The 25431-nt window shown below is 44.2% G+C and overlaps 1 protein-coding gene across 2 annotated transcripts in view; it reads right to left on the bottom strand.

Annotated features, from left to right (window-relative positions):
* Window positions 1–25431, bottom strand: part of NR3C2 (nuclear receptor subfamily 3 group C member 2) — a 468973-nt gene that overhangs the window by 11270 nt on the left and 432272 nt on the right. For both annotated transcript variants that reach the window (XM_075347997.1, XM_075348004.1), the window contains exon 8: window positions 24099–24256. In XM_075347997.1, the coding sequence (XP_075204112.1) occupies window positions 24099–24256 (158 nt within the window). The remainder of the gene's footprint in view (window positions 1–24098; window positions 24257–25431) is intronic.

The following is a 25431-nucleotide window of genomic DNA, read 5'->3' as shown; positions in this document are numbered from 1 at the left end:
TGACTTGCACTGTAGCCTAGAAGTATCTAGATTATGTGGCAGGTTGGACACCTGACCGTTGGTCCATTCATTCTCTATGAAGCTACTGATAAAGCCAAGTGCTGCCCTCAGCAGCCCCACAGGAAATGAATAGAGTGCAAGTTGCACATGTGCACTGCGGCTCCATTCTAACGGAAAACCCCCTTTTTTTTTTTTATTTTATTTAGATGCCTTTTCATTATTTTCCACCACTGAGCCAATTGGCAAATTGGCATTTGTGTTAATATTCATACCATGTAACATACTTTACCAGGCAGCGGACACTCTTTAATAATTGAAAGCAGAAGCTAAATATCAGAACATTCCAATCTATTGTTGGTTAATTATGTAATATTTAATTATCACTTGAGAATATAAGGACAGGGTAGTGCTGCTGTTCACATATAATTATTTTGAAACCAATACTGGCAAGAAGCTCCAAACCGGGACCCAAGAATCCATCCTATGAAGAAAGGACTTTGTATTGTGCATTGCAACATACAGAGTCTGAGGCTCAAAATAAGATTAGGACATAATGTTTTGCCAAAAACCTTATGCTCTTCCTTTATCTAAACATGGCTGGAACCAGAGAGCACACCCTGATGCCACTTTTCAGGGACACTGCAGTTTGTTGTTGGCCAGTTTAGAGAGAGGCATTACAAATAACCTATTGGAAATGTTGAAAAATAATCACAAAAAAAAAAAAAAAAAAAAGAGAAGAGAACCCTTTCTTCCTAAACTGAAAAGGGCAGAATTAATAGATAAGTCTTGAATTTATTATGATGAGGCCATATTCGGACTGGCACACAAAAACAACACCAAGCTTCTCCACTGGACCAACTTCTGAAAGCAGAGAGAAGCAAAGACAATCCCATTGACAAATCATCACTTGCTCCTGGTGTGTATTACATTTTTTTTTCCTTATTGATGATATGACTTGTGTGAATAAATTAGCAACATATGACCTGGAAACAGATTACCTGTGTAAGACGCTTATCCTTAAAGGGGTTTTACATTTTTAGAAAAGTGGATCCCTAACGTTTCCGTAAAATAACAAAATCAATTCGTGCCTGCCTCTTCCCATTCCAGCATTGGCTCTCTGCTGCTTTGGTTTCTGTGGTACGGCTGCAGTGGTGAGGTTACCACAACAGCTCACATCACTGCTGCAACCAACCAATGAGTTCAGTGGCTCGTGCCATCTACATTGGGTGGGTTCAGCAATCCATACAGTGTGAGATACATTCTCAGCCACATAATTAGCTACAGTATATTATAAAGTCAGTTCTATAATTTTTAATGTTGTTTAGTACTTACTGACAGGTTGTCACAGAATGCAGGTGTGCCGCCCCCGTGCAAGCAGCAGATGCTGCTCGGATCCGGACCTACGGTGCGGCTCGAGGGGTTCTCCGGACCCGGGGGTCGCATGGACACTCCGAATAAAAGAGGGCCGTATTTATACGGGATTGGTTGTAGAAGGTCTGTGACGCCACCTACGGTGTGTGGTGAGATGTAGCACCACCGCTGCCGTTGCGGGGCTCCCGGGGACGTTGGGCTGGCAGCTGGATGTTAACCCCTCCGAGGTTAAGATGTCTCTATGCTGGGGATGGTGAGTTCAGGGGCCGGCGCACCCGACCAGGCCGGGGATGTTACTCACGGTCGAATAAAGCACACGAATCCTGTGGTAAACCAAGGTGATGGTGGCCGGCTGCCGCAGATGGGTGTATCTGATCCCACATCCGGGCTGGTAGTCAGAGTCTCTCTCCTCTGCACTCAGTGTTTTGTAGTTATATCAGTCTTTGTGAATTGAAAGTCAGCTTTTGTTAACTACTGAGTGTTAAACTATTTGGTGTGTTGTTGAAATATTCTTGTTGTTTATTTTCTCCCTGCACTTTATTTCTCCCTGAGCACATACTATCTTTACCCCATTGTGTGCTTGCAGTGAGTTTTTGCTTTGGTTTTCCCCTGTATATATCTGTTTCTGTGGGATTCATCACTCCTGTCCCAGCACTCCCTGGGTATGGGGGAGAGGGAGTATTAAATCAGAGCTTGAGCAGGAGTCAGGACTACGTTGGCGGTCCAGACCTAGCCACTATCAGGTGTACTTCTGGAATAAGGGATAGCTTAGGGTCCCTATTGTGAGGGCTAGTCTAGGAGCCCCAATTCCTTGTCAGTGTGTCACAGCTTATGATTCAATTTGCGGTTAAAAGAAAGTATCAAAAAATACAAGAGCTCATGAACTGGTCTACATGTTTTGGTAGAATCTGCTTTATTCATGGCCAACAGTGTTGTTGGGTATTGTCTTTGAATGAAGCACAACCTGCCAAAACATGTAGGCCAATTATTATGCTACTGTATTTTTAGATAGCTTTTTTAATCACGATCGAATAAATATTAACTGTTTTATTCAGGACTTTTTTTTTCCATCTTTCCTATGGGGCTAAGAACTTACCAGTCTTTTCTGCTCAGTGAAAATCTCTCTCGGATCAGGCGGCAATTCTCCTGCTTCCTCTGATCTCATGTCAACAGATTATAGAGCAGATCTTTCTTTCCTGCTCTGTTGATTGGGAGTCAATGCCGATATCATGCTGATGGACAACTGGCTCCCCACATTTAGGCAGTGGGGAGCTATCAGTCAATCGCCATGTCGGCAATGAGGCCCCACACAGAGAAGAGAAGGAAGTACTGTCAACATGAGGTCATAAGAAGCTGGACAATTGCTGGCAGGAGTGATCTGTAACCACTTTGACCCAGAAGAGCTCACTGCCGGGCAGAACAGGCAGGTGATTAGCAACTTTAAGTTCTTTGCCCCATAGGGAGGGGGAACCCCCCCCCCCAAAAAAATGCAGAATAATTTCTTTAAAGGGGTTGTCTCACTAAGAAAGGTAATTTTAATCAATAGATTTTGAATAGTAATAATTTCCACAATTTGATGCGTCTAAAAAAAAAAAAAAAAGTTCCGGAGTGAAAATAATCTAATAAATGTGTCCCTGCTTTGTACTGTGTAATGGCAGTGTCTGACCGTAAAGGGACGTGGTCTGATCACACCACAGCGCCTGGGCCGGGGAGGAAGTAAAATCGTATACATACATTACAGCACGGGATCACAAATTATTCTTTTTTGAGGAAAAACATTTTTAAAAAACATGCAGGGAAATGTTTTACCTCACAAAAAGAATCAGCTGTGATCCCCAGTTGTAAAGTCTTTATACTCTCTTCTGCATCTTCCCCAGTACAGGAGCTGTGGTATGATCAGACTGCATCCCTGTACGCTCAGACACGGCCATTACACAGTACATAGCAGGGACAGTATACAAGATTATCTCCGCATAGGAACATTTTTTATTTATTTATTTTTAAACACATCCAATTGTGGAAATTATTATTAATCCAAGATCTATTGATTAAAATTAACTTTGTTCATAGGAAACCCATTTAAATTTTAAGGGATTATCTCTGCATAGCTGGACTTGTTTGTTTGATATAGAAAAGTCTGTGGATCTAGGCATCTAGACATGCCCAGAACGGACATGTTCATGCTGAGAGTCCTTACCACACTAGTGGCGAGCTGATTTTTGGTACATGTTGGTTGTACATGTTCCATTAGTTCAGCTTTCTTGCTGCGTGTGGGCTGAATTTTTATCATCTTTGACAACCCTTTAGTGTCTATGCATGCTTCCTGTATGTGAATGGATCCAGTACTGTAGGTTTGCATTTGCTATCGTGGCAGCACCGTGACCACCATTAACAACAATCTGTTTGTCTTTTTGTATATCCACATTATCTTTATATTACGAGATTGCTTTGAAACAATCTTTGATACTGTTTATGTTTGTATCTCGTGTATTTAAAGATCCTTGGTCAGTGTTACAGAAATAATCACACGCAAAGATCGTTGTCAGAAATATCTATGCAGAAGTTCCAAATTCTCAAGGAAAAGCCCAGAGAGGTTTCTTTTTCATAAAATGCTTTATATTTCTTCCCATATTTGGCTTTTCATTGTTTAATTTTCAGTATAAACAGAGTCACAGACATTTACTGGCACTAAAATGTAGTCAACTATCAGTGTCGGGCTGCATGACAATCTCCTATTGGGAAAGAGTCGCATGAAAGCCAGAAAGTGGATTTTATTAATTCCCATCGAAAATGTGTTGTGAATATTTCTCTATAGAATTCTATATTTCTATATGACACTGGGCTCAAACTCTGCTGCGAGAGTAAGCCGAGGGTCATTCACTGCGGTCAGATTCTCTCGCATGTGAGGAGGAGAGAATCTCGCCATCTCCTACATTGTATGTCTCAACGTATACCAGACGGCAGAGAGTAAAAGTAAAGGTTATGTAGATAGTGATATAAGCTAAGGGTGCTTTCACATCAGCGGTATTTCACCGCTCTGACGGACCCGTCACAACACCAGTACAGTACAAAACAGTTCAATGGCATCGCGGCAAGCTCCGGTCACATGACAGTATGTGACCGGAGCTGTCATGTGACCGGAGCTTGCCGCGATGCAATTGAATTGTATTGCACTGTACTAGAGTTGTGATGGATTCGGAAGAGCGGCGAAATACCGCTGATGTGAAAGCACCCTAACACATACATATGGAAGTGTTCGACAATTAGGGTATGCCCACATGAGTATATGGTTTCAGAAATATCTGCACCATTTCTGCATCTCTTGGCAGGAACAAAACAGCAAAAATGTGCATTTTTTATGAGTTTTTTAATGGAGTTCAATGGGTGAAAACTAGGGCAAAAACGTTGTAAGGCTATGTTCACACACTGCATCTTTTACTGCGTTTGTGGTGCACAAACATGCACCTAAATGCATGCATTTCCTTCCCCAGCAAAGTCTATGAGATTTCTATTTTGCTGTCCACACTGGGCATCTTTTTTGTCTGCATCTTGGCTGCGTTTTTGAAGATGCAGCAGGTCAATTCTTTTTGCATTTTTCCAGTGTTTTTGAGCCCTTCCAGTCAATACATTTAACTTAAAAAACGCACTAGGCAAAACGCTTCAAAAACACATGCGTTTCTTGATGTGTTGTTGCCGCTGGTGCGTTTTTGGGGCCTAAAACGCTGCATCTTTGTGGTTAAGAAAAGATGCAGTGTGTGAATATAGCCTAAGAATTGACATGCTGCAGATTATTTTCTGCACCAAACTTGTAAGGAGAAAATATTAGTGTGATGTACACTTCACACTTCAGGAATCCCCTAGATTTTACTGGCATAAGGATCTGCTTGCAGTTTTGTGACAAAAGTGCACTGAAAAACGCATCAAAAAAACAATAAAAACGCACTGTGTGCACACAGCCTTAATATCCTCCCCCCAGCTTGAAAAGGCTAAAATGGTATTCAACATTGCATCAAATGGAAATTACATTAACAACAAGGTTGTAGTCACTTGAAGTTTTATCCCACGAACAATGTTAATTTTAAAGGTGATTTTAATCACTAGATCTTACAATAATAATCCAATTGTTTTTTTTTTTTTAACAATTGGATGTTAAAAAAAAAAAAGTTTCTGTGCTGAATTAATCTTATATATGTGTCCCTGCTGTGTAATGTGTAATGGCAGTGTCTGACCGTACAGGGACATGGTCTGATCATACCACATCTCCTGGGACGGGGAGGACACCACAGAGTATACAGACAATAGAGAACAGCATGGTATCATATAATTTTGTGAGGTAATACATTTACCTGCCTGTTTTAAAAAAATGTTTTACCTCAAAGAAAGAATTATTAGTGATCCAGTGCTATAATGTCTGTAAACTTTTTCATTTCCTTCCCTAGCTGCGGTATGGATCAGACCATGTTCCTGTTACCATGCCTGATGAAGAGACCCGAGTAGTCTCGAAAGCTTGCTATTATTACCATCTTTTCAGTTAGCCATTAAAATGTATCAACTACTGAGGACTCTCAGTTCTTTTAAACAAACTTTTTTTGTCCCTGTACCGTCAGACACGGCCATTACACAGTACATAGCAGGGCACATATATAAGATTATCTCAGCACAGGAATATATTTTTTTTAATGCATTCAATTGTGGAAATTATTATTATTCCATGATCTATTGATTAAAGTGAACTTTGTTAGTTGGACAACCCTTTTAAGATCATTATAGAATCACAGGCTACAGAAGGACTGACATGCAACACAAAAATTGCCACTAGAGGTCACTCTACCAGTATATTACCCACTGCACTCAGGAACCCTGTAGGTCTTGTTGAGCTGCATACTCTGAGGAGAAAGTAGTATCTCTTTATACACAAAGCTGCATGTAGAATATGGAAAGACGCAGAATAGAGAGGGTGCACAACCTTTGCTGCCATAGAGCCACATAATTATGTATAACCACTCCCGTCAGCCACAATTTATGACAAATCAAAAGTATATAACAAATATCTGATAGGTGCTTAACACTACTTCCGCCAAGTCATCTATGACCATTTCTAGCATGTCAAACCAGATCCCATTTTCTGATACAGTATATAAGGAACCGAGAGATGGTTACTCAGAATACGATTAGAATTTTACGTACCCGATCCGGAGCTATGAGCCACTTCTCTCTGACATGAAAACTATATTTGACCAGTACAGACAAGTATATCAGTTCCTATATATTAGGGACCACACAGAATGGTATGATGGGGCACATGTAGCCTCCAGGCCAAAGGTTGTGCTCCTCTGTTGAATGAGACCTACTCCACCATTGGACAAATTAAAGGGGATATACAGTACTTTAAATTTATGCCTATTCTTATGATAGATCATTTATAGATCATTGAGGGTGCAGAATCCAACACCCCCACCAATCAGCTGTTCTCACCGGTGGCATCCAAAAGGGAACACTGATGGAGTGGAACTACACATCTCCGTCTACTGTTTAATGAAGACAGCACGGTACTGCAGATCCACCTCTATTCAAAGGAATACGTGTGGATTTGTAGTACCCTGCTGTGGCCACTATAAAAGGTGAGGGAGCTCTGTCGTTCCACTCTGAACTGAGCACATCAGGCCACTGCAAGCACAGAGAACAGCTGATCTGTTATGCAGCACCACCAATCTGATATTAATGACCTGTCCGAAGGATAAGTCATTAATATAAAGTGCTGGACGTCCCCTTTACATGCACTATATTGAAATGCACTTGCGGTTTTTGGTGCATGGAAAGTGGATGCTACAGTGGTAATTGCACAGCAGGAATGCTTATCCACACGTGATCTGTGGGCGAGATTTTATAAATGCACATTCTCTGGGGCTCTGTTCAGATCTGTGTTTTTAACAGAGAACAAGAGGAAAATAGGGGTTTTTTTTGAGCCGCGCCAATGATCACTTCTCAGGTATTCAGATTAATGGATCTTTATTTTGCACAGGTCTACGCGTTTCTGGAGTCTCAGCTCCCTTCCTCAGATCCATCAGGCATAAGAACACATCAAAGTGAGTAGTACTGCTCCCTGTCTCTACCCCGTGTGTTATTGGGGTAAAACCCTATTGCGCTTCTTCTCCACAGCTTTTTACTCATCAGATCTGTGTTTTTAGCATACATACATAGCAGAAATAAGAACGATATGAAGATTTCATCAGATTGGACATCAGCAGAGACTAAGGGCGGCTTTGCACGTTGCGACATTGCACGTGCGATGTCGATGGGGTCAAATCGAAAGTGACGCACATCCGGCGTCGCAGTCGATATCGCAACGTGTAAAACCTTTTTGATACGATGAACGAGCGCAAAAGCGTCGTTATCGTATCATCGCTGCAGCCTCCGACATTTCCATAATGCCGATGGTGCGACAGGTACGATGTTGTTCCTCGCTCCAGCGGCAGCGCACATCGCTGTGTGTGAAGCCGCAGGAGCGAGGAACATCACCTTACCTGCCGGCCGGCTGCAATGAGAAGGACGGAGGTGGGCGGGATGTTTACATCCTGCTCATCTCCGCCCCTCCGCTCCTATTGGCCGCCTGCCGTGTGACGTCGCTGTGACGCCGCACGGCCCGCCCCACTAAGGAAGGAGGCGGGTCGCCGGCCAGAGGGACGTCGCATGGCAGGTAAGTGCGTGTGAAGCTGCCGTAGCAATAATAATCGCTACGGCAGCTTTCACTAGATATCGCACGTGCGACGGGGGCGGGACTATCGCTGCAGCATCGGTAACACATTGTTACCGATGTCGCAACGTGCAAAGCCCGCCTAAAGGTATCTAATACAGTCCAGATCCATTTTGGCTGGAAAAATTATGCTTCTTGCAGTGCAGTTTTTATTTCTAATTATTATTGACTCTGGGACGAAGACTCTTAAAGCACCACTCCAGTGTGGTTGTTATTTCTATTTTACCGCTGGAGTGGTGATCTACATTCCCTGAGTCAATCCTTACACTCGCTCTACGCTGCCTTCATCTTCTATCACTACCCCATTGGTCTCCTGCAGTTTGTAAAATATTGGCTGCTCTAGTGTTTCACGGAGAGCGCCAGAGGATACTCTTCAATGAAAGTCTACGTGAGCCTCGTTCTTGCCTCTTTGTAACCCTCAGACTTGCATTGAGAACTTGTGATGTAACTTCTCACCTCCAGCCAATTAGAATTTTCTATCACAAGATATCGCCGAGGTACCGGAGTGACACCGATAAAAAGGACTCAGGAGGGGGGAGTATATTCCTGGGGACATTCTAGTCTAGTGCTAGTCTAGTCTATATTACTGGGGGCACACTAGTCTAGTGCTGAAAAAAAACACACTGGAGTGGTGCTTTAAAGCCTGCATTATAAACATGCGCTGAGCCCAAAATGTAAAAGAGCGGCCTCATAATTCCAAATATGCTTTTAAGGTCTTATTCAGACATCATGGTTGTTTTTGCATATAGGAGAAAAACTGACAGATTTTCATAAGCTGTTTCCACTGATGAGGAAATAAAGTTTCTCCACTTTCTCCTATCTGTCAGTGAAAAATAGACAGAACGTGGATAGCATTTGAATGTGGTCAGATTTTTTTCACTAACCCATAGACTTGCATTGCACATTTTGATCAAACACTTGGATCAATATTGAACAGGTCTCCGTGATTGGCACAGAGCACTGAGTCCAAGGAAAAAAATCTGGCATATAAACAGCCCCATAGGCTGTCAGAGGTACGAGTACCATCTGTGAGAAAAAAACGGAAAGCACTCATAACTGAAAAACTGATGTGTGAATGAGGCCTTAGTCTGGAAGTAGCATCATATTTTCCAATAAGTCCTCATGTACATGGCAAGGTCTGTATGCTGAAGTATGATGCCTCCTTAAAGCATGGTAATACACAAGCAATGTTTTTATGATCACTCCCTATTAACATATGTTCACACATCAATATTATGGCCAATATTTTACCTCAGTATTTGTAAGTCAAAACCAAAACTGGGTCAAAAACACTGAAGTGGTGCTCGTGTTTCTATTATACTTTTCCTGTGATTTGTTCCATTCTTAAGTTTGGCTTACACATACTGAGGTAAAGTACTAACCAAAACTCTGCCGTGTGAACGTAGCCATAAAGTGTCCAATAGAATAGACAACTATTTTAATTTTTTTCACTGGGATTCCATATAACTGACTTCCTACATTACAGAGGTGTTATCTATTCGGCCATATTCGGTGTATACAGCAGGAAAGCTAAAACAATTAGCAGATCAATCCTAAGTCTTTTTATGATCTGTTAAAATTATGTAAATTTAAGTGGCATCTGTTGCCCATAGTTTACCTGTAATGGAGGCCATAGAAGCCTTTGGTTGACAGATACCACACTGTGCGCTCATGAAAGCCTCCATTTAACATATACGGTATATGACAAGTTTTTCCACACATTAGTATTAAAAAGTACTGGTTTCAATACACCATATGGTGGCAGATATTGTCCCTATGGGACTGTAAGGCCACGTCCACACAATGAGTATATAGTCAGATTTTTACCTCAGTATTTGTAAGCCGAAATCAGGAGTTGTATATGCAGAAGTGCTCGTGCATCGATTATATTTTTCCTCTGATTGTCGCACTCTTGGTTTAGGCTACAGATACGGAGGTAAAAACTCACCAAAAACTCAACGTGTCCACGGGGCCTAGTACCTTAAAAATCTCATTTAGAAATTACCGTACTGCTGTTCAGTTTGTTTGTGTTTTTTCTCTATTTTTTTTTATATAAAGCTATAGTGGATCATAAAGAGAAAAAATCCGAAAAAAGTTACTTTTCAACTCTTTTCTGCCTCTTTAGTAGAATTTGTGCAGCAAACTCTTGTAGCACAGCAAAAGCAAAAGTAACGGTTTCTACATTATCTATTAATTGTCAAAATATTGATATCGCAACAATTAACAGCAGACGCAAGAGCAGTTTTACAATGGTCCCAAATGAGAGCTAACAAGATTTTCTACAGAAGTGATAATGGTAAGAATCACACCTTCAGTCTATCCAGACACCTTGAAGATATTTGCAGTTCACCCTCTACCAGCACATCATCCCAATGCAAGTGTTTTCTGGTACTCTTAATAAGGGAACTCAAAGACTAGAAATTAAGTGAATGAATGAATGAAACGAACAATTAATATAGTTGCCCTTGCTGTTTGCAAGTCTGCATCATGTTCTGTATGATCCTGAAAGTCTTGAATAAATCCCACTGAAAACTCCAAGTATTCTCCTGTTAATCAGTTCTCTCTGCAGCTTGTGGCCTGGTGAAGCCACATCCTCTTTAGCCATGGGGGTTGGGCTTAGTGATATTTCTATATATCAGTTCGGATTAAACTGATAGGAGACAAAACATGATCACAGAAGAAGATAAAATTAAGACAAGACGTTCTAGTAAACATTTTTAATATTCTTCTGAACGAATGCTGCTAACTGCCTCCAGCTATTTTTCCTTAAAGGGGATCTGTCACCAGGTTTTTGGCACTTCATCTGAGAGCAGCATAATATAAGGGCAGAGATTCTGAAAATAACCACGATTTTCATAGCTCACTGTGTGCAACCGTTCAGACTTTATCTCAGAATGGAGTGTAGCAGAGCTGAGCGAGTTTCCCTGAGCACACCAGGCTGTCAATAGAGATTGTGCATTGACAGTGAGGTGTCAATCACAGCAGAGGGTGTACCTTTCTTCTCTGCACTTGCAGAGGAGTCACAACAATGTAAGGCCCGTTTCACACGTCAGTGAAAAACACAGACGTTTTTCACTGGCGTGTAAAACACGCACATGTCCCTGCGTGTGCCAAAAATCACGGCACACGTGGGTTGTCTAAGTGCAATCCGGGCTCCGTTCTCCGTGGCCCGTGATTGCACTTAAGAGATTCACTCACCTGCGCCCGCTCCCGCTCTCCATGGTGCTGAATCCTCCCGCGACGCAGCATCCGGCCGGCGGTGACCCCTGCAGGAGCTGCTTCCGGGTCGGCTGTGTCGCGCATAATGAATATGCGCGACAGTAATCAGCCGGCACAGAAGGAGCAGGGAGAACGGGCTGCAGAGGACATCGCTGGACGCCGGGTGAGTTAAAATGTTTATTTTAAAAGTACGTTTTTTTCTGGCACGTGTTTCACGGACCACACCACTGCGTGGTCCGTGGGACATCAGTGATGCCAGAAAAAAATGGACATGTCTCCGTGCAGCAATCACGCACACGCGGGTACGCTGCACGTAGACACGTGCAGTGACAAATCACTGATGTGTGAGCAGACCCATTCATTATAATGGGTCTGCGTATGTCAGTGATTCTGGTACGTTTAAAAAAAAAAAAGCACAAACGTACCATAAACACTGACATGTGAAAGGGGCCTTAATCAGAGAGCAATAAACCCTTTAGTATAAGTAAACAACAGCTGAAACACAGATAAGAAAAACAGAAATGGTTTTACTTCTTTAACCCTTGCAGCCTGCTGTCCTCAGCTTACATTGCAAAATCCTGATGATGGATTCTTTTAACCTCTTCTACATCCTGAAAATGCTTTCACTTTAGGTTTTTATTCATACTTGGGAATAAAAAAAAAAACAGCACTGGGCTAGGTAAGGGGGTGAGAAACCGTTATGCCATTTTTTAGTAAAAAACTGGTTTATTTTCAATGTTTTGTGGGCAGGTGCATGGACATAATGAAGAAACCAGTACCCTTATCGCCACAATTCAGGTCATTTTTTTCTCCCAGATTGTAATGTTGGTTCACTGCGGTGCCCTGAGGAACAACTTCAACATGAATGACTCCTTTGACGTTGAAAACACCAAACATCAAGGACTTCAAATTTAATTTCGCTAGCTATGGATTTTTTGGTCTGGGCAAAGCAGCTGTCCTCCACTGCCTGGACTGCCGTTTTGCTTCAGGATTGTAGCCATAGCACAAAGATTCATCCCCTGTAATAACTTTTGACAAAAATAATTTGAAAAATAAAAAAATCAGGGTTAGTTTGTGCCTATTCTTTTGTAGGTCGGGTCATCGGTGTATATTCCTCCTCTTGTATTGCATACTTGCATCCTGTATTGCATATCCCCTTTTCTTTATTTAAATATCATGCTGCCATTGCTGCTGTTGGTGGAGAGTGTGCATTGCCACAGTAATTATGTCTTCATTAAAATGGCGCCGGAGTCTGAGCATGCGCATACTGCGATCTCCGGCACAGATTTATTTAACACACTGCGGTGAAGACTATGAGCAGCAGGGGTGCTGGCGTAGATGTAAAAAAAAAAAAATCTACGCACTTGGTGCCAACAGCAGCAATGGCGGTGCAGCGTGAAAATTAAATAAAGAAAAGAGGGAACGCAATACAAGACACAGGAGGAGGAATAGACACTGAGAACCCGACCTAAAAAGGACCGTCCCCGATGCACACATCAATCAAAGGTGCAATGCATTTCTGGAACTTTGATTACAGATATTTCAGCAATCAAGCATCCGATCTTTCAACAAAAGGTATGCTAGTATTCAGAATCCGAGTGCCATTATGGCACTGCCTTTACTTCATATAGCAAAATCCTGGTTGTTGGTTCCCTTTAATAGTATTAGCTGTCTAGCAAGTGACTATTGGGGGACCACAATACAAAACCATGGGATATAAAGCGCATGGTTAATCGCTTAAAATTTCCATGATTTGTAAGAGATGTATACAAATGTGTGTATATGCAGAATTCACCAGGTATGGGAAACCCAAATGCTTGTAAATTATTAGTATGTGCTCTAAAGATAAAAAAAACCAAACCTCTGCAACCTACTCTGTTCATATAATATAAATGACAGTGTCTGACTGCCATTGTATAAGGAAGATGTGCTTTTAGCAAAATATATCATTGCCAGGGGAATATTATCTTTTTGCCTCCCACAGTGCTTCTCAAAGAGAAGGAGCAAAAAAAAAAAAAACCAAAAAAAACCAAAACACTCCAGAAAAATAATTCCATATGTAAGTTCTTTAAACAACACCAAGCTGTAGTATTCCGGCATGTCCTGAAGTGCACTCCTCTCACCCTATGATCGCGTATGAAACATAAATAATGAACACACATTGGAGTCAGAGGTACTCTCGCATGCCAGCAGCAATATAACAAGCCTCAGTACAGTCAAAAGTTGAGCTCAGCATCAAATAAAGTGACCACATATTGCTTCAACAAGACAGACACAGATCACTTCTGCCGGCTCCAAGATATAGATTACCACAGGTTTTTTCAATCTCATAAAAGTGAAACTACATAGAAGTAAAAACAGCTCTAGAACCATGTACAAGGAAATAAAGGGTCTTAGCACATCATTTTAACTTGGCAAAATAAAGCAGGTAGCACAGTCGTAAACATCGCAGTCCCGGGTTTCCACAAATTAACTTCTTTTGCAGTATTTACTATGCACTACAAAAAAAAAAAAATCAAAATAACAAATAAAAGGCTTTAAAAATATTCACATAATCTTCCAATTATATAAATCATTTTAACCAGCTGCATAGCTCACATAAGGCAAGGTTAGCCAAATACTGAAAGACAAAATACGATGCAATACTAATGGTATGAGAAAAAAAGACCAGAAAAAATCTGAGTATATAAAGTAGATGTTTAAAGAAAGTTTGTGGCCCCCTAAACTTAGAATCATTATTTAGACATTCATATTTGGGAATTAGCCCCAGAAAAAAAAATTATATTTGTATTGTACATCTTGGACTACTACTGCATTGGACTACTACCTGACCTAAATCCCTAGCTCTCCACATACTGACACTGACACGATGGAAGCACACAGTGTCAATGCACTCTCATTCATATTGCCTCTCCTGTATCAGCTGCTTGCTGCGCACAGGATCACAAAGCAGTGGGCAGCCAATGCAGACTGGATGGATGAGACCGCACTGCACACATGGACACTGTGCTCTTGCACCCTGTGCTGTCAGTGCATGAAGAATTGGGGATTTAGATCACTAAACTGAGCCCTTGATCACATTTAGGCCCGTTTCACACGTCAGTGAAAAACACAGACGTTTTTCACTGGCGTGTAAAACACGCACATGTCCCTGCGTGTGCCGTGAATCACGGCACACGTGGGTTGTCTAAGTGCAATCCGGGCTCCGTTCTCCGTGGCCCGTGATTGCACTTAGAAATCAACTCACCTGTGCCCGCTCCCACTCTCCATGGTGCTGATCGCTCCCGCGGTGCAGCATCCGGCCGGGCGCTGACCCCTGCAGCAGCTGCTTCCGGGTCGGCTGTGTCGTACATCATTAATATGCGCGACAGTAATCAGCCGGCTTAGAAGCAGCAGGTTGCACGGGCTGCAGAGGACATCGCTGGACGCCGGGTGAGTAAAAATGTTTTTAAATGCACGTTTTTTTCTGGCACGTGTTTCACGGACCACACCACTGCGTGGTCCGTGGGACATCAGTGATGCCAGAAAAAAATGGACATGTCTCCGTGCGGCAATCACGCACACGCGGGTACGCCGCACGGAGACACGTGCAGTGAAAAATCACTGAGCAGACCCATTCATTATAATGGGTCTGCGTATGTCAGTGATTCTGGTACGTTTAAAAAAAAGCACAAACGTACCAGAATCACCGACGTGTGAAAAGGGCCTAAGGGTGCATAAAAGTCCCCTTATTTACATATCCAACAAAACTGTTTTTATGAAAAAAGCAATTAATAAAGTGAAAACTGCACGTCTGATTTTTTTTTTTTTTAGTCCCCTATATTAATATCCAATTATTATATTTGAGTTTTGGGGTGACAGAATCCCTTTAAGACTATTAATTCAAAAAATAAAATGAATAAGTATTCCCTTCATCTACCTGTCACCAGCCCCTGTACAATGTCAATGAGGGAGTGGGAGGACCTAGCGTCACCTATTACAGGTGCTCAGGGGGAAAAAACCACAGAGAAAAAAAAAAAAAAAAAAGAGATATCCCCGCCCCGGCACACTGTTGTATTTCCCAAATAGAGTCCAAGAAAAATTGAATTGAAAAAGTCTTGGTATTTATTTAAATTTTTATTTGCAGAAGAAGAGAATTATTGTACAATTTGCAGAGAGTCCGCCTAAAAACGTTTCGGCCTAATCTCGGCCTTCATCTGGTCGGACAGACTGACTAAATGCGTGGGAGATCCACGGGGCAGAATGCTGGTATGAGCGAAGATATCTGGATATGAAATTATCTAGTTATGAAGATAGATAATCAGGAGTCAGTAATAGAAATTCATCACAGTTGTCATGATTCTGTATATGAGAAAGGGCTACAGCCTCTGCTTATGTGCATGTTTCGTGTCCTTCAAGGTAAGGCAGGATACCAATCTGTATATAAATTGCAAAAATGGCAATATGGAACCAGGCCTGTATGTAGTGTGGCTGATGGAGAGCCAAATCAAACTAGTGCAATTGGCACATTGATCAGCACTCTTAGCATGTAACTATATACCTCTGCAGGATTATGCAGATGGATGGATCTAATGTTGCCTATAATAAGGGGCTCTCAATGTCCAGGATTAAGGGACTGAGCAGTAGAGAGGTATGGCGGTTGCTGGGAATACCTTTGCCTCTATGCAGGTATACATGGAAGAGGTGAACCGTGTGAGGGCCCCTTGCGTCTGGTCCTGTGGCTGGATCACAATGTTTCAAGAAACGTTGTGATCCACCCCTGGAGCAAAGTCTGGGAGTAAAATAGTGCGAAAACCTGATGGCAACTGAAGCATCAGTTGTGCTTCAGTGAGTTGCACTGCGTCCAAAAAACAACCTAATGCAATGGATATATGTTAACCTAAGACCATCTTGTTTCTTAAATATTCAAAATATTTGATTTTGGTCTCTTTTCTAAAGGGTAATTGTTATCTCTTAAGTAGACTTCTCAAATATTATAAGGGCATGTCAAAGTAATAAAACTGTGAACTGTTAGTAGATTGGGAGCAATGTGCTTTGTAGGTCCTTGTCTTTTGTTGGCTTCCTTGAAAAAATGTGTATGAGCTAAAGAAAGTATTATAATAACTTAAGGGGATAAGTTGGGTATGATCATTAGCAAACTAACTGCAGGCCGATGCTTCTTCTTCCTCTACTACGCAGACTATGGGGTTGCTGTAGGGTAAGATTACACAATCAGGATTAGCAGCGGTTTGGACACAGGTTGTTTTTGCTCCATAAAATACGCTGCTTTGTAGAGTACAAGTGTGATGCCCCTGAGGCTTCAGTCGCCACAGAGTATTACACTCAAAAATAGGTGTAATGCTAAACTCTGATCCTAAAGAGGTCAGTCCCAGTTTCACCACATTACACACTCAAATACACACCATGTTGCCCTGTTCTCACTGGGGACTGGGCTAGGTTAGAGTAATGAAGGGGTCGCCAACAGAGTGGCATTTACAGCATGCCCTCAACAGGGGCCCCAGTCCCACTAGCTTAGGACCTGGGAGGGGGGAGGTGCAGCCAGCAGACGGAGTCAGGAGCCAACACAACAGTTAGAGAGTTCTCCAGCAGGAGAGGAAGGGAGCAGTTGCATCTACTGGTGCTCTGGTGGGAAGGAGGAAAAGTTCACATGATTGCTGTGGGAAGAGTGAACCTGCTCCCCACGGAATCAACGCCACACAGGGCAGCAGGACCCTAGGGAAGATCATACTTCACGTTGGTTTTCTAGAATCTGCCTGGACGGGGAAAGTTTCAAGCTTCCCTGACCACACAGCACCCGACAGCACAGTGCCAGAGAGGATCCGGGGTCTCGCATCAAGCCGGACCCGATATAGGAACCGCGGCACCTGCATAAAGGGACAAGAGTATATATCGTGAAAACCTGGGTCCCCATGTAGCTTCAAGCCAGGGGATCCACAGAAAGGCGTTACAAGGAGGAAACCCACTGAACACCGACAGACTGATCTCTGACGGGTTCGACGGAGCCCATCAAAGCAAGTGACTTGTATTACCCGGGTGAGCGGCACAGCACTAAAAGCGAGTAAACAACCTGGAACTGCAGCTATAGACTGACTCTTTATTACCGTTACTCCCACTCCGCGCCGCCATTACTACTCCCCTCATCATCCTCCCCGGGGCTCGCTCCACCTGTGGGGAGCGATAAAATCCATAGCTGCTACCACCATCTGCCCCGGAGGACAGCGACAGCAGCAGCGGCCCATTTCCTGGCCGCATACCACAGGTGGTGTCACGACAAACCCCTCACTACTACCCCCATCATCCTGCTATCTTCTGTATGCCTTGGGGCAACGGAGCCGGGCTAGGCCGCCCGTGACGACAGTTGACTGCCCGGCGACGAGTAGGTTAAAACATACCTGCCCCATGGAGCGCTACACAAGCACAGTGGATGGGATTTATATAAATTCAATGGCCACTCTGCTTCTTTTAGATGCTCAGTAAACTGACCTGCAGCGCACAGTTTTCCGAGCCCCAGCATGTCAGTTTAGGCTGCTTTCACACTACGTCTTTTTAACATGCGTCCTGAACGTTTTTTTAACGCAGAAACGGATCCAGTGCAAATGCGTTTTCATTTCAATGCATTTGCAATGGACTCGCGTTAACATGCGTTCACCTGCGTTTGCGTGCGTTATAGTGAGGATCCAGCGACTTGCAGTTTTTTAACATCTTTCAAAAACGCTACTTGTAGCGTTTTTGACCTGCGTCCAACTTCTGCAAATTGCTGGATCCTGACTAAACAGCACGCAAACGCATGTGAATGCTGGCGTGCTGATAGGCAGGATCCTGCTTGCTCTACTGAGCATGCCCAGAAGCCAGCCTCCGTGATCAGTCTCTCTCCTACCTCTCTGTCTCTCTCCCCCTCTCTCTCTGTCTCTCCCCCTCCCTCTCCCCCACCTGAGAGCTGCGGACACTCGTAACCAAGGTAAATATCGGGTAACCACTTATCTTAGTTATCCGATGTTTACGTTGGTAACGTGTGCAGGGAGCCCGGCTCCTAGCAGCTGCAGACGCTTGTAACCAAAGTAAATATCGGGTATCCAAGCAAGTATACCCGATGTTTACCTTGGTTACGAGCCTCACAGCTGTCAGATGCCGTCTCCCAGTCTGGCACGTTTAGTTCCCCTCACTCCCGATCACATGACTCCAATGCCCGCCCCTAAACATCCAGTGACAGGATCCTGCAAAATAAGACATGCGTTTGCATGCATTTTTTGCTGTAAAAGCAGGATCCGCTTTTGCAGCAAAAAACCGTTCAGGACGCATGTTAAAAAGACGTAGTGTGAAAGCAGCCTTATTCTTGCGAAGACGCTAGTGTTCTCAGCAGGAGACAACAGTGAAAATACAAGGTCAGTAACTCTGACCATGTGCATGGACAATGTATTCTCGTGCACAGGACACAAGAATCTCCGGAAGAGAAAACACGCTGCGTCCAGAATACTGACACTCCTGATCCTGTGCAGATACCCTCCGTGACCCCACAAAGCACCATTCAAGTATTTTTTTTTTTTTCTTCATTTTACCGCTGGAGTGGTGCTTTAAGTCTAAGTTCCCTGACCCTACTCTTATACTCAACCTGCAGGTTCTTCATCTTCTACCTCTGTCAGTCCCGTTTGTCTCAGACAGTTTGTGACCTGCCAAATGCTCCAGTTTTACAGGATCGAGCAGGAGGTCACTCTTAAATGTAAGTTTATGAGAGCCTCGTTCTTGCTCTCAGACTTGCATTGAGAGCTTGTGAGTCGTGACGAAACTTCTGACTTCAGACCAGTGAGAAGTTGTGGTCACAAGATAGCGCCAAGAGACTAGAGTGGCTTCGGTAAAAGGTGAAGATACTGGAGGTGAGTATATTACTAGGGTCAGGGACCTTAGATTAAAAGCACCATTCCAGCGCTGAAAAAATAAAAATAACATTGCTGGAATGGTGCTTTAATGGATACCCTGCTATACATTTACAAAGTATAGAATCTGTGTACAGCTTATAACGGGGTGCCTCGGGGGTTGTAGTCGTGGCCCCTTTTTGTATCAGGCTAACCCCCGGCTCAGCCGTCACTTTTGGGACAGGGGATTGTTTTGTGGGGCAGAGTGTGGATGATGGGAGCACGCTGACAGACTCAGGAAAATTCCGCAGGCAGGCATCAGTTGAATCAAAAGGCATTTTATTGTACGTATCTTCACAACAGAGGCACAAATCTTGTAGCGTCAAAACAACTCCTGCTGGGGGAAAACTGTTCCTGTCTTCTCTTCTCAGGGGGCCTTACCCGGCTACTCTAGTTTTCTTCACCTAGGCTCCTGCTCCGGCTACTGCAGACTTGACCCACACAACTCTGTTTCACCGATTAGGACACTTTCTTATTTTCCTTTCTTTTGCTATCTGCCACCATAGCTCCCACACTCTGCCCCCGTTGCTCCTCCTCCCCCGTCCCGGAATCAACTGCCTCAACCTTAAACTTTCTTTCCTACAGCACTCTCTCTCCCTCCCCCTAGACTGTCCCGTTCCCATGGGGACAGCCGCCCCCTCCGACATCTATGGAAAACCTATTAATAATATACAGCATAAAAACATTAACAACTTTAGCTACCCCGGCGGGGCATCTTCAGGGGGGAACTGCGCCTCTGTGTAAGGGGTCCGTCCACCCCTTATATTCCTCCCCTCTTTTTGCCTTAGCCTCCCGGCAAGGCTCATATCTGTAATACAAAACTTAACCAGCAATCTCTTTATAAAACTTTAAAACCTTCATATAAAACACAAGTTCGGCGCCCGGAGTCCCTCCTGGGAGCTCCCGGTCTTTGTAGCTTATTTGCCCGGAGGCCCTCAACAGGCGCTCCCGGTCTTAGTCGGTCTTCTGCCCAGAGGCTCTCCCAGCACTCCCGGTCTTTATAGGCAGAAAGCAACAGGCAATAAAGTCTCCGAAACAATCAAGGAGGGAGGCTTATGCGCAGTCCGGCATCAGGCACCCTCCGGGCTCAGTAGCTTAAACGTTGCAGTAACTACAAATCTTCACCGGTTTTCTTCAACTCCGGCTCTCGGCACATGTATGTTCATCACCTCCAATCGCTAGATTCACGCGGGGTGGTAAGCGCGCTGCCATTCAGCCCGCTGGGCCCTCACATAATCAGAGAGGGACTGGCCTGGCAAGCGACGCAGTCTCCGGAACGGTTCGTAATTAGCCGGGATCTCCAAGTCCTCTAACTCCGGTTTGGACCCCTCGACCCCCGGCGGAGGTGACGGGGTAGCTGGACGGGACGGCTGTGGACTCCCAACAACGACCACCGGGTGCGTCACCATACTCTGGCGAATCGCCAATACCGCCGGCGTTCCCTTTTCTGGCTCAACTATCGGTCCTGTAACCATCTCTGGCGACACCGCCAGCGTGTTTCTCGGTCGACAAGTCTCGGCCAGCACCGGTCTCTGTTGCGTACGTCTCTGGTACTGACATTCCTCCCACTCAATCTCCTGTTGCCACTGTGCGGCCTCCTGAGCAGTGGGTATCCGGGTCACCCCTAGGGCAAATAGGCCCCGGCATCCCGCTTCTCTCCGGAACTTCACTTTCTCCCCCGGGTACAGCGTATGGAGACATTGGGGCAAGCCCTCAATGTCCAGATTGACCCGGTTATAAAAGAAGTGGTCCCCGGTCTCTTCGTCTTCTATGAACCCATAGCCCTCGGCCTGATTAAATTTGACCACGGTGCCCATGCTACACTGCCGGTCGAATGTCTCACTAAGGGGTCCGGCCATCATCTCCCGGGCCACGGTCTCGGCCAGAAGCCTTTCTTGCACCGAGTCTATCTCAGGCGGCGGGGATGGTCGTCGGATTAGGGGTGCCGGCTTTACTGGCTCCCAGAAAAATCCCCAATCATCTTCTTCAAGCTCCGGGACATGTTGCCCTCCCGGGGCCGGAACTTCTATGGGGGTTGGAGGTCCTACCTTGGCTGGCATATTCACCTCCGGACTCTGGAGGGATGTTCCCAGTGCCTCACTTCCCGGCTGCAGTTGCGTCTTGTAAATAGCCCGGACTTCCGTGGATGTTTCACCGGTCACGGCATCCCACGAAGTGACCCACGTAACTTTCGCGGGCCGCTCCGGACCTCCTGGCACAGCCGGTAGCTTTATGGTAAGTGCCTCCTCGGCTACACTCTGCCTCGGGCGTCCTCTTCCCAGGCTGGTGGTCACCAGCGCGCCCGCTGCAGCTCGCTGCTTTGTCTGCATCTCCATCTCGCTTAGAGTCAGTTGCTGAGTTGGCGTCCCTTGCAGCTCTTCCTGTAATGGCGCCGGGGAAGGTGGAGATGCTGGGGAAGGTGGAGGCGGGCCTTCTTTTCCCGCTCTTTTATACACTCCACCCCCAGTCTCGCTCACCAGATCGACCCAGCATAGGCGACACTTCTTTTTTTCTGTAACGCCGCCCTCTTCACATGTCTTCAGCAGCATCTTGGGGCCAGTACCTCCCCTCTTTGGGCGGCGCACTCTGCACTTCTTTTTCTTCGCCGGCCAGCTCAGGGTTTTTCGTTTGGCGCCAATTTTCCTCACGCTTACTGAATTCGTGAAGACGGCGGCCATCTTAGCGCCATCTTGTACCTGGTCCAACGCCTTAGGCACCACTTGGTCTTCACATTCAGGGATCGGGACCCCCCGCAGATAGTCCGGATCCTGCCGACTACGCCACATGTAACGGGGTGCAGGGGGTGCCTCGGGGGTTGTAGTCGTGGCCCCTTTTTGTATCAGGCTAACCCCCGGCTCAGCCGTCACTTTTGGGACAGGGGATTGTTTTGTGGGGCAGAGTGTGGATGACGGGAGCACGCTGACAGACTCAGGAAAATTCCGCAGGCAGGCATCAGTTGAATCAAAAGGCATTTTATTGCACGTATCTTCACAACAGAGGCACAAATCTTGTAGCGTCAAAACACAACTCCTGCTGGGGGAAAACTGTTCCTGTCTTCTCTTCTCAGGGGGCCTTACCCGGCTACTCTAGTTTTCTTCACCTAGGCTCCCGCTCCGGCTACTGCAGACTTGACCCACACAACTCTGTTTCACCGATTAGGACACTTTCTTTTTTTTCCTTTCTTTTGCTATCTGCCACCATAGCTCCCACACTCTGCCCCCGTTGCTCCTCCTCCCCCGTCCCGGAATCAACTGCCTCAACCTCAAACTTTCTTTCCTACAGCACTCTCTCTCCCTCCCCCTAGACTGTCCCGTTCCCATGGGGACAGCCGCCCCCCTCCGACATCTAGGGAAAACCTATTAATAATATACAGCATAAAAACATTAACAACTTTAGCTACCTCGGCGGGGCATCTTCAGGGGGGAACTGCGCCTCTGTGTAAGGGGTCCGTCCACCCCTTACACAGCTTTCTGATGAAAGTTGACAAATGAATCAGCAGAGTACTATCACAATCTTAACTGAAGAGGCAACCAGCTGTTTTTATTTGTTTTTGTTTTTATGAAAGGGAAACTGTGAGCAGGTTTTTGCTATGTAATCTGAGGACTGCATGAGGTAGGGATTAAAACACAGAATTCAGTATCTCATCACACGGTGTGCATTTGTTTACTTAAGGCAAAGGTTTTATCACTAGTTGATAATCCCTGCTAGGACTGGAGGTTACACCACTGCCTGGTGTTGTTAGCTCTCTGAACTGTGCTTCATCATACAGCTAAGAACTTGGTCACAACTGCTGCATCCAGTAAACTAAGTGATATATCGTTGGCTTTGGGGTCTTTTTTCCTACATCATGCTGCTATCAGATGAGGTAGCAAAAACCTGGTGACAGATTCCCTTTAAGAAATTTCCAGGTCAATCTGTAAATTACCTGATCTTACAAATTACTATATTATTATTCCATGCGATAAGATGAGCTTTATCTGTGCTGGGTATCATAATACGCGGGGACCCTACACCAATTGTTTAATTTATTTTATACCACGATACTGACCCGCAGACCGGGCCTGTGATTGATTGCAGTCAGACTCACATAGGCTGGGGAGCATGTCTGACTGCCACCAATCACAGACACTAGGATGGCTGGTGATTGGGGAAAGCAGTGCATATGCGATGAGCCTAATGCGCCGCACGGTAAGTGAATGTGCATCCTAGAAGCAGTGTGCCGCCATGATGGATCCTCGGTGAGTACGGCGCAAAAAAAAAAAAAAAAAGAAGAAGATCTCAGGGACCCTCTGGTCTTGGTTATCTGTGAGTCAGCTCATCTCTACCAGGTCCGCAGCAATGACATAGGACACAGTTAAAAGCAAGATTAGCAAAGAGCTGACTGTAACGGCTGTCAGAGTCCTGCATCCCTCTTTACAGAACAAACACTATATACACTCTCTGCAGAACACAGTGCATGCAATCTTCATCTAGTCAGGACATGTTGCATCCATACAGATTTAGAGATGTGCAGGTCTTTGGTAGCTCTCTGCCCTGCCTCGCACTGGTCAGACTCATCAATGCCAGGTTTCTGGAGAGAAAGATGTGCTACTGCATAGTTCTGTCAATGAGTGGGAGGATGCCATGTCAGCCTTCTCATTGCTCATAGGAAGCTGCCTCCAGTGTATACTTACTAAAAAGCACATCTCACCATGCAAAAATTACAGTAAATGAGGGATAATTGCTGAAGGCTTCGCTACCTTTGGCCCCCTCCTAACTCCATAGAAGAAGAGCAGGAGAGCATTTCACATGTCTTAGCATTGGTGGGAAGATAAAATGGATGTGTGTGTATACGAGTCACTTACATCATGCATGGAGTCAAGGAGTTTAGTTAAGTGGAAATATCGCTGCCAGCTCTGTCCAGCACTGTGTGGACTCTTCATTAATATTTTCCTCAGTTCTTTAATGTAATTCAGTCTCATTTCTTCAAACGCAGCTTGGCATTTAAGTCCATCTTTAGGAACTTGATAAGAAAAAAAAAAACAAGAAGTCATTGCGCAAAATGTTAAGTGGCATACTAGCATAGCAAAATGTGCATATACAAAATACATTTCTATAACTATATATGCGTATCACATGGAAGTTAAAACTTGATCGTTATGGCCTATCATTCAGTGTTCGGGAAGATAGAAAACATTCTTAAAATGATCCAGTACACAGGACATTGTAGGTGGCGTCTGTCATTTCAATGCTCCCTACACTAATTTTCTGTTAGTATACAGTGTTTTCAGTGTTGCACCAATATTATTTCAACTGGAAAATAAAATAGAAGGGAATCCTACAAACAAACTGAACTAAGTTGAAACTAAATTCTGGAAGAGTTCCCAGATTCCTGTATTGGGTTTATTAAACACTGTTGTACTATTTATCTGGAGAACGTCCAATTCCCAATAGGATAGAAAGTACATGAAACAATGTATGTAAAAGGCAGAAAACACACAATGTTTAGCCATTTCTATTTCATGGTTTGTGAATACAAATAAAACTTTACAAATAAGTCACCATCCACAAATGTGGGTAACATAATACTGCCCAACCACAACACCAATATACACTTCCATCAGCTTCTACTGGATTCACATTAACATGTTGGAAGTAATATGGTTATTTCTTTCACAGATGAAATTAACTTATATATACACATGATTAGATTCATATAGCTATCTCCCTCATATTATATACATATATACAGTATATTGCAAAAGTGAGTACACCTCTCACATTTTGTAAATATTTTATTATATCTTTTCATGGGACAACACTAAAGACAGTCATGGTCAAAAGTGTTGGCACCCTTGAAATTGTTCCAGAAAATTACATATTTTTCCCGAAAATAATTGCAATGACATGTTTTGTTATACACATGTTTATTTCCTTTGTGTGTATTGGAACAACACAAATAAGTAGAGGGGGAAAAAAAAGGCGAATTGCAAAAATGGGCAGTACAAAATTCCCCTGGGCATCTATTCCTATCGTATCAACGCTATTGCATATAGTTTCCTGTCTGTAATGCGCTAGAAGAAGGTAGTGTTGACTGAAGCGTGACATATTTCAGGATTGCGATATCCATTAACCGATCCACCACCGGGCAATTTTCCGTTATTACCTCCATTTCTTCAAAGAGTGAACTTTTGTATT

Source organism: Anomaloglossus baeobatrachus, chromosome 1 (genome assembly GCF_048569485.1).
Source record: "Anomaloglossus baeobatrachus isolate aAnoBae1 chromosome 1, aAnoBae1.hap1, whole genome shotgun sequence".
NCBI lineage: Eukaryota > Metazoa > Chordata > Amphibia > Anura > Aromobatidae > Anomaloglossus > Anomaloglossus baeobatrachus.
The sequence above is the reverse complement of the archived record's forward strand: the minus strand, read 5'-3'. Positions and strand labels throughout refer to the sequence as shown.